The 16,159-nt window shown below is 42.5% G+C and overlaps 1 protein-coding gene across 1 annotated transcript in view; it reads left to right on the plus strand.

The window, feature by feature from the left end:
* The first annotated feature begins 917 nt into the window (after positions 1-917).
* Positions 918-16,159, plus strand: part of VPS37B (VPS37B subunit of ESCRT-I) — a 29,368-nt gene continuing 14,126 nt past the window's right edge. Inside the window, exon 1 of the mRNA XM_073313583.1 lies at positions 918-1,096. Within this exon, the coding sequence (XP_073169684.1) occupies positions 992-1,096 (105 nt within the window). The 5' untranslated portion in view covers positions 918-991. The remainder of the gene's footprint in view (positions 1,097-16,159) is intronic.

Consider the following 16,159-nt stretch of genomic DNA (forward strand, 5'->3'; position numbering starts at 1 on the left):
TCAGTGACCCCTGCTCCCCTCCCAGGGACCCCCTGCTCCCCTCCTCCTGTCTCCCTCTCAGTGACCCCCCCCAGCTCCCCTGCTAGTGTCTCCTCCTCAGTGACCCCTGCTCCCCTCCTCATATCTCCCGCTCAGTGACCCCCCCAGCTCCCCTGCTAGTGTCTCCCCCTCAGTGACCCCTGCTCCCCTCCTAGTGTCTCTCCTCAGTGACCCCAGCTCCCCTCCTAGTGTCTCTCCTCAGTGACCCCTGCTCCCCTCCCAGGGACCCCCTGCTCCCCTCCTCCTGTCTCCCTCTCAGTGACCCCCCCCAGCTCCCCTGCTAGTGTCTCCTCCTCAGTGACCCCTGCTCCCCTCCTCATATCTCCTGCTCAGTGACCCCCCCAGCTCCCCTGCTAGTGTCTCCTCCTCAGTGACCCCTGCTCCCCTCCTCATATCTCCCGCTCAGTGACCCCCCCAGCTCCCCTGCTAGTGTCTCCCCCTCAGTGACCCCTGCTCCCCTCCTCATATCTCCCGCTCAGTGACCCCCCCAGCTCCCCTGCTAGTGTCTCCCCCTCAGTGACCCCTGCTCCCCTCCTCATATCTCCCGCTCAGTGACCCCCCCCAGCTCCCCTGCTAGTGTCTCCTCCTCAGTGACCCCTGCTCCCCTCCTCCTGTCTCCCCTCAGTGACCCCCCCTGCTCCCCTCCTCCTGTCTCCCCTCAGTGACCCTTCCCAGTGACCCCCCCAACTCCCCATCTAATATCTCCCCCTCATTGACCCCCAGCTCCCCTCCCAGCGTCTCCCCCTCAGTGAGCCCCAGCCCCAGAGTCTCCCTCCCTCACCCCCGCGCGCGCCCTAACTGTCCCTCTCCTGCAGGGGGCGCTGCGGGTCGCGGGGCGTCACCCTCTACCCACCCGCACGGGGAGCAACCGCAGCGGCACTTCCGGTTTGGTGGCGGCTGCCGGAGCAGGGCCCGGGCGGAGCAGGCGGCGGCTCGGAGCGGCGCGGCCGGGATGGCGGTGGACACGCGGCTCCTGGAGGGTCTGACCCTGTGTCAGCTCAACGAGCTGCTGGAGGACGAGGAGCAGCTGCAGGGCATGGCCCTGGGGATGGACGAGGTGCGCGGGGCGCTGGGGCGGGGGCTGGGGCGACGGGCCCGGGGCAGTGGGCGCGAGCCGGCTTTGTGGGTGGGGGGGGGGAGGCTGACACTGCGGGGGTGGGGCGGGCGGAAGGGACGTGATGGTGGGGGGCGCGGGCCTGGTGCGGGGTGGGGGGGGCCCTTTTCGGGCTACTTCTCGTCCTGTCGCCAGGAAATCCCGCCTGTTGGGGGGCGCCTGCCCCGGGCCTCCCCGCAGCCGAGGGGAGATAGTGACCCCCCCTCCCCGGACCGGCTCGGAGCTCCCTGCGCTCACTCTGGCTCCTGGTTGATTGGGGGGGGGGTAAGGGTTAGGCTCCTCCACCAAGGAGAGTGATTGATGGGGCAGGTTAAAGAAACCTACTGCCCCGCTCCGCGACCCAGGGATTGCGGGGTCCCACCTCCCCTTTGCATTTGGTGCTCTCCATTATAACTTGGTAAATGTGATGAGCTCCTGGGGTCACAGCTTCCAGTCTTGGGTGTAGCTCCCCGCCCCCCGCCATTTTCACTTAAAAGCAGGTGACCTTTTTCCTCTTTATTTGAGTTGCTGTGTCCCAACAGCAGATCAAAGAAGGTACCTCTGGGTGTTGACTCTTTTCTGTTCCCTATCATATTCTCTTTTGTTTGTTGGTTGTCTACAAGGGAGCGTTTCTGCTCTGTTCTTCCTGGCTAGTACATAAAGCGCAAAGCCAGCCTAGGCTATGGGTTTGAAATGTGGAAAGTACTGAACAGATCACTGTACTCAACTATAGAGACACCACTGTAGCTGAGATTGTATCAGTCTTTCCATTAATACACCTCTTGTTTCCATGGTTTTTGTGCCTTGGGCATAAAAAAATTGTGCTCTAGAATAAAACATGTTTATGCTCTCAGTCTAAGAGCAACTGTTTTTTCAAGCTGACAGGAAAGAGAATTCCATGTGGTGCTGTGTGTATGCTGAATGCAGAAGAAAAAATTAGTTGAGTTTTGATGCTGCTTGTTACATATTTCTTTTGTTAGTATATTAGATCCTTAGTAAATTTGGACTGGGTATACTCTTAAAATTAGTGTCTGTTAATTGTTAATATCTGTGTGAATACTGTATGCTGTAGTCTGATATAAGGCTAATTCAGTTTTACAAGATCACAGGTCCTCCCTCAAAATTTCACAGATGTTTCAATTATGAGAGAGAGCCTCTTCGTACATAAAATTATTAAAGAAGCATAGATGTACCAGAGACCATTGTGTTCCTCACTAGATTTAGGATAGTGCTTTTTTAAATGCAGTGTAAAGCCATGGGAGGAAAGTTGGTGGCAGTTGGGAGTTCTGCTTTAAAGAAAACAACTTAAAGTTTTTCTTAGTTTATCTGCATGAACTCATATCCTTATGCACTTATCCTTATGCAATCATACGGGGCTGACACTGAGTCTTGTTATATCATTCTGTTAAGGAAGTAACACAAATTGAAACATGTTCAAAGATGAGTCTGCAATAAATACTGTAGTGCACCCTTTTGTGATTACCTGTTGCATTACATATTGCAAAATGCGAAATATGGAAATAAGTAGGTGATTTGGGGAGTGCCAGACATAAGTGAATTTCGTTTCTCCTGTGGGTTTGCCAGTCAGTTTAATGTTAAAGAAACAGTATTTATTTATTAGCTTTATTGCTGTAATAACTTGGGTGTGCAGAGAACTTAGAGATTGTAATAGATCATATGAGAACATTGACAGTCTAATGAAATCCTGTTACTAAATGTGAAGTGAATTCAACAGGGTTATTCTTCAGTCTGAGATAATGGGCCAGATTCTCAGATGGCATAAATTGGTGTTGCACCTTTCAGTGGAATCTGACAATCTGTGCCAGTTAAGGATCTGGCCCATAGGGTGTGTAATTTTTTTCAGGATGTGTATACAAGTCAAAACTGGATGTGTGTTGTGGGAGACTAGCATAAGATAAAAATGGTAGAAACCCTTTTCAGTCTGTAGAACTAGATGGTATTCTAAAGTTGATCCTATGGTTTTCCTCTTTAGTTGGCAAGAGAAACGTTTTAAATTGTAGAGTAAAGTTCCTCAGGCCTGAGGGAATATTTTGTGGTGTATGGAATGTGTGGCTAGGTTTGAAGGTATTCAGTGTTGGGCCAAAACACAACTATGTTACTGTCTGCTATAGTATAGTCCTTTTTTTAATTGTGTGTATAGAGGCTTTACCAGAGTCCATTCAATTAAAAACATATTTGCCCAATTCTGGAGTGGTTAACTCTTACTAATGAGTGCTGTGAGATGTCCCTTCTCTGTTCTCAGTGCAGTCCTAAAAATGGTGAAATCACAAATTTTAATAATTTGGATTTAACTGTGTGCCAGCTATCATATTGTTTAAAGTTTTCTAGTGTTCAGGTAAAATTTGTCTTCCTCCAGTTATTTACTTAAACTTTTTTGAGTATAATTGCGTTTGCAATACAGAGACCTGATCCAGCAATGTTGTGCACATGAGTGGACCCCTGTACCCATGAGGAGACCAGGTGGGATCCATTCATATACATCATAGTGCTGGGTTAAGCCCCAAGTCCCTACAAGGAATAATTTTAATTGAGCATGCTCATAAGTCATGCTTCCAGGGACATAATTTTGAGGTCACTTAGTTTTTTCACTGGCAAAATTGACTGGAGCTAGTTATTCCACAATTGACAAATCCTTTGTTGTCCTTATTGTAAGAAGAACCCAGCTCATCATAGAACAATATTTTGCTCACAACAAGGAGAAAGATTTGGGAAGCCTTTTGGATTTTTTTCTGAAAGCTAAAATTAACCAGCCTCTATATTAAAGGGAATGTGGCCGTGCTGTAATGTGGGCAGTGTAGACATATCCTTTGTAAGGTTGTTTTTGAAGCCTGTAGGCTTTTAACACTTGAACAGAGAACATCTTATCTGTTAGAAAGAGGAAGGAAGCCAATTTTCTAACTGGGCTCCTAATCTGTTAAAGTTCTTCTGAATTTTATAAGCCTTTGGGTTTAATCTTTTAGTACATAAGAAATCTACAATATTAATCTTCATGGAATAATAGTACTGTGTTTACATAAATCAGAGAATCTCAGTGTGACAGATTCTGAACTGAGTTGAGCAGCTAATGTCAGTATATGTGTGATCTGAGTAATAGAAGATCCAGAAACCTTCTCAGGTTTCATGTGAATGTGGATTTTTCCCTTGGTACATGTGTTGGAACTATACATTAGTAACAGTGAACCATCATGATATTGAACTCTGCAGTTCTTTAAAATGTTACAAAATACAACTGGCAAAAGCATACACTGTCTATGCATTTAAATATGTAAAATCAAGAAGCCAAAAATGTAATTTCCTCATCATCCCCATGACTTCAAAGTACAGCAGTAAGCACAGGAAAGTTTTCAAGTGTAGTCTTTTTCTCAAAAGCTGCTTGAAAAGAACTGGTGATTAAAAACTCAAGCTTAAACCAAGTAAATAGATGCCCAGATTTCTTAGATCCCTAATCCTGTTTTACTTGTGGCACCTTAGAGACTAACAAATTTATTGCATGACATGCATCCGATGAAGTGAGCTGTAGCTCACAAAAGCATATGCTCAAATAAATTTGTTAATCTCTAAGGTGCCACAAGCACTCTTTTTCTTTTTGCGGATACAGACTAACACGGCTGCTACTCTGAAACCTGTAATCCTGTTTTAAAACCACATTGTGTATGTGGTTATGTACTGATTGGCCAACATGAAACTTAGTTACAATGTTAGGAATTAAATATGCCTACAACTACAGATTATTTTTTCTTAAGAGTCAAGTTAATAAATTGCCTACATCTAACAAGCACAAATTACTGTTTTGTGCTTTCTTCTGATGTAAAAATGTTTTCTTTATACCATAATTACTGCCCTGTATATTGTCATCTTTAATGTAATTATAGTTACCACAAGAAAATAAATAATTTAAACTTTATTAAAGGTCTTATTTTGAAAGGTGAATTACATGTTATCGAGGGCTGTCAAGCAATTAAAAATTAATCTCAATCGTGTGATTAATTGCACTGTTAATAATAGAATACCATTTATTTAAATATTTTTGGATGTTTTCTTCTTTTTCAAATATACTGATTTCAGTTACAACACAGAATACAAAGGGTACAGTGTTCATTTTATATTTATTTTCTATTATAAATATTTGCACTGTGTGGCAAGGCACCTCCTTCGTCTCGCCAGACGAAGAACTTCCCCCTCTGGCGATGACAGGCCTAGGGTAAATCAGCCCAACCCCATTCTGGGCAGTGTTGGTCTCTCCCCCCCCCCCCGGCTGTATTTCCTGGGTAGGCCTACAGGGTGATCCTCCACCAGAAAAAAGCAGAATGGTCCCATACACATACAAACAAAGGGTGATACCTTCCCCTGCCTCCTCAATGGGGCTGGGTGTCGCCCTGTAGCCTGTCCCGGGATGTCAGTCCTTCCCTGAGTAGGCACTCAGGCTTGTCTGCTTCCCCTATGGGGAGGAGCACAGCCTCCTCTCCTGGAGAAGCTTACTTCCCTGCTGCCACTAGCCTGGTAGCAGCTTGTCTCTCTCTCTCCCTCCTGGTTTTAAAAGGTCTCAGGCAGCCCTTAACTGGGTCCAGGTGTTCCTAATTGACCTGAGGTAACCCCTTCTCAGTTTATATGGAAGAGGGCCTTTAACATTATAGGGCTAATATGTCTGCCTTCCCAGACACTCTTGCAGTCGTCCAGCCTGACTTTGTCACAATGGTAAAAAAACGAGAGAGTATTTTTCAGTTCACCTAATACAAGTACTGTAGTACAATCTCTTTATCATGAAAGTTGAACTTGCGAATGTAGAATTATGTACCAAAAAACTGCATTCAAAAATAAAACAATGTAAAATTTTAGAGCCTACAAGTCCACTTAGTCCTACTTCTTGTCTAGCCAATCGCTCAAACAAACAAGTTTGGTTACATTTGCAGGAGATAATGCTGCCCGCTTCTTGTTTACGTCACCTGAAAGTGAGAACAGGTATTCTCATGGCACTGTTGTAGCTGGCATCGCAAGATTAATTTTTAAAATCGCAATTAATTTTTTTGAGTTAATCGCGTGAGTTAATTGCATTAATCAACAGCTCTAATTATAAATACATATTTTATAAACCATCCAATTTTATAGTGTACATATAACTCACCAACACTGATGGACTCTCTTATAAAGGCTATTATGTAAGAAGGCTGAACCCTTTCCTCCTCTGTTCTAGTTCTCTCTTTTACTGTTCCAGGATTGATCCATCCCTCCACGTTTGTTGAGCATCACTCTGATGGTTGACCTCTTGCATTGTTGCTGTACATTTTGTTCCTAATTTTAAAATATACATAGTGTGTAAATCTGTTCCAATTCTCATAACTATATAATGTTTTTCCCCCCTGAAATTCATAAATTAATCTACCAACAAGCTCAAGCAAAGTGGATTAAAATGTCCACAAATACAATAATGGTTTCAGCTTCTGTTAATCTGTTTATCAGTTGCTAAGTAAAATAGTTTTCTCTTTTGTTCTGGGTTTTGTTTATAGAACTGCTAACAGGCAGTTCATAAATTTTCTCATTCAGTTATAGTGTACCCCAAAATGTGCTGGTTGCATCACAGACAAATAAGATAGTGTACTTGCCCTGAAGACTTTGTACTGCTCTTCACTGTACTGTCATCAGTGCAGTTGTGCCAGTGGAAGCACTAGTGAAGACTGGCAGCAGATATTTCTACCACTGTCGTGAGATCATCGAAACACTAGCCAGGAGGGAAGACTGGCGTGCCTCTGCACTTCTTTATAGTCTGCTTTACGGTGCTCATTGCCATAATATTGTCTTAAATATATTTTAACTCCTGCAACACTCCAATGAGGTAGTTATCCCCACTCTATGCATAAAGAATGATGGGTTTATGTAATTTGTTCTTGGTCACCCAGGAAGTCAGTGACAGAGCCAGGAATTGAGCCTGGGTCTCTTGAGTTCTAGTCCAGTGCCTTAACCAACAACGCCATCCTTCCGGTTCATATCTTCAGGCTGCTGTTACTGCTCTTTCGGCAGAACTTGGGCCTTAATATACCACCCTGAAAGACAGGAGGCAGGAGATCAGATGGCCTCACTGTTTCTTCAACAGCTAATCTTTGCAATTTTGGAGAGAGAGGTATCAAAGTTTAAACTCAAATTGGTATATTTTGGGATAGTTCCATATACTATAAATAAATCAGTACTAAATCTAAATAAGATGTCAAAAACAACCCAGAGAAAATTTATGCTAAATATCCACAATAACCTGATGATTTAGTTCTATGGGACAGGTACTGCCATTTATTATCTATTTCTACAGCACCTAGCCCAATATGTTCCTGACCTGGTTGGCCCCGCAGTGCAGGAGCAGTGTAAATGTTAAATATTAAGAACTTGGACTGAATCAGCCAGACTCTGCTGTTATAGGTTTTTGATCCATGCATCTCATCCCATCCTACGTATTTGAGTGAATACTTGGATTCTGTGCTACATGATAGAGTTCATACACTACCACTGAAACAAAGTGAATAAATGTTGTAATGTGTAGAAGCTGAGGGAGATAGCTTCAGTCTGTCTGTCCCACAAGACCCTAAAATCTAATATATTCAATCTTTTGGAACAAGGGTTTTGAGTGCATAAAAAGAGGGGGGTGTTGTAGCTTTAAATACAGTATGTGCAGAGTATAAAATCTGAGTCTGATGTTAAGGGAAAATGTGCCTCCTTCTATTAACTTAATCAACAAGTTTAATAAAAAAGCACTTCAGTGATGTATTTCAGTGCGTAAATTTAAGTTAACATTTTTCCTCCACCTGACAATGAATACATGACAAAGGGTTTTTGTTTAGCATGGACTCAGAGGAACATATTAATTTGTTGCTTTCAGTAGATTATCTAAAGCTAGACTCTCTGGAACTCCACTTAGTAGATGTGAAAGTAGTGGGGGATACAAAATGAGGAGGAAAAACTATTGAGGAAAGTCCTCATCTTTTAGGTTCAAATTTGAAAAGTGAGAGTAATAATGGTTAGTCTTGCAGTATGCTGCACGTGCAGCATTTTAGAGCAAGTAAAACTATGATCATACCATAGAATCATAGAATCATAGAATATCAGGGTTGGAAGGGACCCCAGAAGGTCATCTAGTCCAACCCCCTGCTCAAAGCAGGACCAGTTCCCAGTTAAATCATCCCAGCCAGGGCTTTGTCAAGCCTGACCTTAAAAACCTCTAAGGAAGGAGATTCTACCACCTCCCTAGGTAACGCATTCCAGTGTTTCACCACCCTCTTAGTGAAAAAGTTTTTCCTAATATCCAATCTAAACCTCCCCCACTGCAACTTGAGACCATTACTCCTCGTTCTGTCATCTGCTACCATTGAGAACAGTCTAGAGCCATCCTCTTTGGAACCCCCTTTCAGGTAGTTGAAAGCAGCTATCAAATCCCCCCTCATTCTTCTCTTCTGCAGGCTAAACAATCCCAGCTCCCTCAGCCTCTCCTCATAACTCATGTGTTCCAGTCCCCTAATCATTTTTGTTGCCCTTCGCTGGACTCTCTCCAATTTATCCACATCCTTCTTGAAGTGTGGGGCCCAAAACTGGACACAGTACTCCAGATGAGGCCTCACCAATGTCGAATAGAGGGGAACGATCATGTCCCTCGATCTGCTCGCTATGCCCCTACTTATACATCCCAAAATGCCATTGGCCTTCTTGGCAACAAGGGCACACTGCTGACTCATATCCAGCTTCTCGTCCACTGTCACCCCTAGGTCCTTTTCTGCAGAACTGCTGCCTAGCCATTCGGTCCCTAGTCTGTAGCTGTGCATTGGGTTCTTCCGTCCTAAGTGCAGGACCCTGCACTTATCCTTATTGAACCTCATCAGATTTCTTTTGGCCCAATCCTCCAATTTGTCTAGGTCTTTCTGTATCCTATCCCTCCCCTCCAGCGTATCTACCACTCCTCCCAGTTTAGTATCATCCGCAAATTTGCTGAGAGTGCAATCCACACCATCCTCCAGATCATTTATGAAGATATTGAACAAAACTGGCCCCAGGACCGACCCTTGGGGTACTCCACTTGATACTGGCTGCCAACTAGATATGGAGCCATTGATCACTACCCGTTGAGCCCGACAATCTAGCCAACTTTCTACCCACCTTGTAGTGCATTCATCCAGCCCATACTTCCTTAACTTGCTGACAAGAATACTGTGGGAGACCGTGTCAAAAGCTTTGCTAAAGTCAAGAAACAATACATCCACTGCTTTCCCTTCATCCACAGAACCAGTAATCTCATCATAAAAGGCGATTAGATTAGTCAGGCATGACCTTCCCTTGGTGAATCCATGCTGGCTGTTCCTGATCACTTTCCTCTCATGCAAGTGCTTCAGGATTGATTCTTTGAGGACCTGCTCCATGATTTTTCCAGGGACTGAAGTGAGGCTGACTGGCCTGTAGTTCCCAGGATCCTCCTTCTTCCCTTTTTTAAAGATTGGCACTACATTAGCCTTTTTCCAGTCATCCGGGACTTCCCCGGTTCGCCACGAGTTTTCAAAGATAATGGCCAATGGCTCTGCAATCACAGCCGTCAATTCCTTCAGCACTCTTGAATGCAACTCGTCCGGCCCCATGGACTTGTGCACGTCCAGCTTTTCTAAATAGTCCCTAACCACCTCTATCTCCACAGAGGGCTGGCCATCTCTTCCCCATTTTGTGATGCCCAGCGCAGCAGTCTGGGAGCTGACCAGTTTCACTTTATGCCACAAGTCCCAAGTGTACTCATGCACTGAAACACTGGTATTATGAAAAGACAGAGGGTGCAGAACTGGTATTCGGTGCTGGTTCAATGGACTTCAGTTTGTAAAAATAAAGGAAACCTGCCAAAGTACCAACATGTATCTTAGAAATGTGGACTACCAACTTGTTCATAAGTACACACTTTGCTCTTGCTTTTCTGAAATACTCCCTGTGTTTATACTAAAGAATTTTTGCAAAAATTTCCCTCTGGTAATAAAATGCCAGCAGCAGCTAGAGTTTTGTCTACACCAGATCTCCTACCAGTGATATCAGGTCTGGAGGTAGCAGAATGGGAGTTACTTTGCTAAATGTCTCCAGTGTAGACAGAACCTCCTTGCATCTAAGGTTAAGTATGTTGCAATAAAAATAATTTTCAAATAAGAAATTGTCACATTTGGGCAATTTTCTTTTACACAGTTTAATCTACATACCTATTTGATAAGCATCTCTTGTTTTCTAACATACTTAAAACACAAGGAACCATTGTGTATGTATAAACACTGCCTTTTAACCAAGTTTTAACCAAATTTCCAGACACTAAAATTCCTTGACCATTTAAACAATTACTGTAAGAATATGTTACTAATCAAATATTAAAAATTTGCTGTCCTGCTTTAAGGAAGACTTAGCCCTGTCTTAACATAGCTTCTTATTTTGGCTGTTTTCTTTTGTGTTTATACAACAGTGGCAAAAGAAAAGAGAGGACAAAAGGTGAGTGTATTAGGGTATGTGGGGTTGGGAAGGGAAGCCTGAAATTAGTGTGTGTGAGAGTTAAATCTAAAGCAGGTTAAGGGATGCAACTTGGAACATTTTTTTGTGAATTTATAATTCACTTAAAATAAGGATTTTTAATGGAAATGCTGACAGAGTGTTTACTGCATTGCCTGCCAATGCAAGATTATAATTATGGTAGGATTTGCCAGACTTTGTGGCTAGTTGGGGTTAGTCTCATTCAGACCTTGCATTACAATAGGTATCTGGTTTGGAATTGTTCCCTTAGGAACACACATTCTAAAACTAAACTACACAGTAACTGACCACCATTGCGCCACACAAATGAGTCTTGGAGAATCTCTTATGTAAACCAGTGTTTTTAAGTGTTGAACAAGCTTCTTTGGCAAGGCAGCAAAATCAGGGTTTTGCTCTCTTAAAAAATATATGCCTAGGTATGTGTGACCATGGTTTCAATTTCTTGCCGCATAGTCTTTTGCCTTTTTAATTATATATATTTAGTTTCAGAATGACCCACTCAGCGTTAAGCAATCCCTCTGTCATTAGGTCCCTCTTCTGATTAGCTCAGTATTGTTGCATTGAACATTCAGTGGGTTTTGGTGAAAGCTCAAGTAGTTAAATTAGAGGAGTTTAGATCCCCCCTCTAAGGTGGCACTGTCTTGTTGCCAATTCTGACCAGTGCTCTGCGTCTGTGTTTCAAATTGCATGTTGAAATTTTTATCTAACTTTCATTAAGGTACTCTACCAATCCCATGGGCAATTCTGCAATTGTTTTATGAGCTGCTGGTTTGTTTCATTTGAATTTAACTATTTGTCTATACTTCGATTATGTACTTGAAAACTAATGCTTGTAGTTTGTGTTTTAATTTCCAGATTTGATCTCTTCTGAGCAAGTCTCAGAGGGAAGGCTCACATACAAGTAGCTGAAAAAAGCATTCCTCCCTGCTGGCTGGAAGGGGATCTGATGGAGATTGCTTGAGACAGTTTTTGGTTTAGATTTCATATCTAGATTTACTAAGGCTTGGTCTATACTTGAGTTTTGCTGGCTTACCTATGTCCGTTATGGGTGTGGAAAAATCACACCGCTGACCTACTTAGATATGCCCCAAAAGTTCTAGTCTGGGCGTAGTATAGCTTATTTTGTTTGAGGAACTAGTATAAGCTGTAGCGGCAATAACTGTCTCCATCGAGGAGACTTTTCTAGTACAGCTATATTGGCAAACCCTTTCTAGTGTAGACAAAGCTTAATTGTGAAGACTAATTGGAAGAAGAAGAGTGTTCTGTTGTTAGTTTAGAACATTCACAGCTTAATTGTAATATTGGAGGCCTGATTTTTTATAATGCTGAACAATGCAGTTCTTGAATCTGTTTCTTCTGAATTAAATAAAATAACCTTAAATAACAAATTGCAATATTTTGACCAAAACCATGTTTTTAATCTTAATTGTAAAATTGTTTAACTTACTTTACATTCTTTGGAGGTGGACAAAATTAAGGTTGCCACGCAGGGTACATCTACACAGCCAGTGGCAGCCCAGAGCATCAAGCCTCCAAGCCCAGGTTGACTGACTCAAGCTCTTGGGGCTCATGCTATTGCTCTAAAAATGCACTTTTAACTTGCAGCTTAGGCTCTGAAGCCAGCCCTCTCCCTGGACTTCAGACCTCAAGGCCAAGCCCCAATGTTTTCATAGCTATTTTTAGCACTATAGCGTGAGCCCTGGAAGTCTGAGTCTGTCGACCTGGGCTTGGGAACTTGTTGCCATTGGCTGTGTAGACATATTCTAAGTGAATCGGTGCCAAAGCCAGGATTAGAACTGGGGGCCCTCCAGCTCTGTCACCTGACTCCTTCCTTCAGACCATGCTTCCTCCCAGCAATAATAATTTAAATGTGTTCTCCAAGGTAACTTAAAGGCTATTGCAGGGTTGGGCACTTGACCTGTCCAAAAATTATTGGTCAAATATTTTAAAGTACTAATTTATGAGAACAGTGACAAAAACGAGGAAGACTTTTGTTCTCCAGTAGGCTTAACTTCAGATATTTCTGCCTAATCACAAAAACCAAGTTACTTAACGTGTTATTTTAACTCAGAAAAATATGAAGCACAATGAAATGAAGCTCTAAAAGATGAAACAATGACACCATGATGCAATCAGAAATGGAGTCCGCCACCTACATCAGAGTGCTGTTGTTGGAATATTTGACTGGTCAATTGACTGAATTGCCAAACTACTGTTACTTTAATTGGCTTGTGTGTCAGTTGTTGGGAATGGGGCAGGTTTTGAAATAGGGAATATTCCTTCATTACACAACAGTGGTAGGGCAGCCTGTGAGGCTCAGGTAATGAAATCATAGAATAGAGCTAGAAAAGACCTGTTAGGTTATCCAATCTGTCATCTGCGTGTCAAAACCAGTTTGTTTCCTTTTGTACATTTACTATAGTTTTGTCTAGGGTTAAACATGCCAAAGATGGAGCCTCTACTCCTTGAGAAACCGTTTCACATCTCCTCTCACTAAGAAGGTTTTCTTCCCTTCTAAGTTTTTTCCTTTTCCTAATTTTACACCCTTTATTACATTAAATAATCCCTTTTCCTCCTGGTGTTTACACTTCTCAGCTATTTGTAGATTTTTGTCTCCTTTATCCCATTAGGTGTTGCTTAGCTATGTTATATGTATTTAACAGCTCGACCAACCTGAGGAAGATCAGAGTCCACTCATAAATTGAGAATTATAGCCACCCTTACAGATCTATAGTCCTTAGATTTGATTGTAAATTGGTGTGATGGGGAAAGCCTTTGTCTAATATTCCATTGGTGAGGTGAGGGACAGAAGCATTTTAGATTTTTTTTTGGTCCCTGTATATACAATGTGCATCTCCTGTTTCTTCAGCAGATATCTAAGCTGTTAAAAGTTGTGCTGATGGTAGATGTGTTGATGGGAAGCTGGTGATGTATAAATTAGGTTGTTAACTATGAACAGGCATGGTTTTTTCAGTTCTATTCAAAACCCAGGGAAGGGCAAAGAGGGTGGAATGATGTTGAGCAAATGGAATCTGGCAAAATTGCGGGAGAGAACTTATTTTCAAGCTTTTAAGAATGACAAACCATTGCAGGAGTTTTTTTCAGTGCTTTAGATGGCAAGATGAGGACGAACAAATGGGAGCAACCATGAAATATTAGACAGTCTTTATAGCATTGGATTTGGGTAGGAGTGATTTTTTTTTTTCCCCTTCAGGGAATGGAGTGAATGAGGTTGAAAATATGTGGTTGGTTCTTGCTGCCCTTTATTCTGGGGAAAATCCTGTGAAAGTAAAACAAAATAGCAAATTCAGTTTGTCCTAAATTGAAAGAAATAACTTGAGTTTTGGATCCATATCACTGTTGACTTACTGGTGTGCTGAGTGGATGAGATGGGTCAGGTAGAGGAGTACAAAAAACAAAGGCAAAATAAAGCTCTTACTCTACCTCAAGTACTAAGGATGATATGCATTTTAAATATAGCATTAGGCCGTGTTTGAAGTTGGCAGATTAAAGCATTACACACGATTCAGAACCTTTCAAAAGGTAACCATTACTTCTGAAGATATTGTTGACACTGCCCTTAGTACTTTGGAAATAAACATTATTTTTATTTTGATGCAGTCTGAGCACAGGACTAGAAGCTAGGAACACTTGGCTTCTGATCCTCACTCCCTCTGTGGCATGGAACAGGTCACTTGAACTCCCAGCTTTCCCGGCTCAGAAATAGGGAATTTCATACATACATACCAACTTCAGAGATGTTTCTGAGGATTCATTAACATATAGACAATGCTTTGAAGATAGAAAGTGGTATATAAATGCGAAGTACTGTGGGCCAGATTCTTCCATCCTTTCTAATGTTTAGTAGTATTGTACTCCACAAGCGTCCTTACTGAATTAAATGGGATTCATCTTAATTAAGGTACTACTATCCGTGAATAATATTGGTATAATCTGTTTTTTTAATGATAAAAGGTGGTTTTGGTCTTGGTGCTGGGCATGACATGTTCTTAGTAGTCATTGACATTCTGTACTGGAAGGAGTCCTTTGGCCTGACTGTTAAAAGTATCTGTCTATCTCTGTATAACATGACTGCACAAAATACTACATGTAGGTGTGTCTAAAGCACCTTACAAAACATTGGCATTGTATTTGTTGGTCTTGAAAGATTTAGTCCCTCTACCAATTTAATCAAAAATACCAAGTTTTAATCTGCATGCACACTGGCATATTGGAGAATTAAATGTTAAACTAGGAAATGGGCAGACGTTGGCATAGAGTCTATATAAAAGGCAGATGAGAGGAAGGAAGCAGCAGCTAAAATAAACAGATGGGGGTGGACAAGGCGGAAATATTAAGGAGTAAAACTGATAACACAGGGAGGGTTAGGGAGAGAACAATAAACAAAATGGAAAAACTTGCATAATTAAAAAAATAATTCAGTAATAAGGTCACTCTGGGGACAGTGAATTACAATTGAATTTAATTCAAGGAGAAGGGAAACCAGAAGTCATGTATGCAGAGAGAGTTTTTGGCAGTTTTGACTTAACCAAACATTTTAGGAACACAGACACTAATGGGGGCTAATATATTTAGACCTTTTAGGTAACAGAAGTGGAAGTTGTAATTTGCTTATTAAATCTATCTTTATTGGGCTCCTGGCATGGTGGGGGAATGGAGAATGGGGAGAGACAGAGCACCTATGATCTGGTGGAGTGAATGAGGGGAGACAGAGCCCCTGACACGGGGAGGGGACAGCTGGGGCGCACAGATCCCGTGGTATGAGGGAGGGGGAGTGAAGGCTGCAGGGGGGTCTGAAACAGAAGGGATAGGAGCGTGGCACACAGGTCACTTGTCGGGTGGGGAGAATGCAGAGATGCAAGGAGCTCCTGGTGTTTGCAGTGCGCTCACACTTAGCCTATAGAAGTAACAAAGTGTGCAACTCTCTCTAGTATAAAGCTGATTGGAGATTTTTGAGGGAGGAATTAATCATTGTTCATTTGAATTTAATCAGGGAGCACATTGATAGTGTGGAGAGTCACCTAGAGCATTGATTAGTCAACAAAGTGCAGTGTGGTGAATCTGCTAATGCTCTTCTCCTCATGCTGTAGAGCAACTAGCTCACAGTTCTGTGGTGGTTGGAGGAGGGGTCACAGAGGCAGGCCCTAAGAGGAGCATAATGCTGAAAGCTGTTGGAGAGCAGACGTAGGCTGATAGAGCCTTAGCCCTGAATTGCCTACAGTGTTTGCGTGAGGCGTGATGCACCTTGAGGCATGTTACCAGGGATCATTTCACAAGGGACACTGGTGTACCACTGTACTCCCAAATTTACCACGCAAAATCTTCCTATGAAAAGACACAAGAGGATGAAGAAATAAATAAAATTTCTTGTGAGACTACATAGTGCGGGAGGGTAGACACTGTGTTAGTCCAGCAGGCAAAGAACACAAACTACTGAAAGTTGTAAAGATCTTTCATTGGATTAAA

The sequence above is a fragment of the Lepidochelys kempii genome, chromosome 15, assembly GCF_965140265.1.
Source record: "Lepidochelys kempii isolate rLepKem1 chromosome 15, rLepKem1.hap2, whole genome shotgun sequence".
Lineage (NCBI taxonomy): Eukaryota > Metazoa > Chordata > Testudines > Cheloniidae > Lepidochelys > Lepidochelys kempii.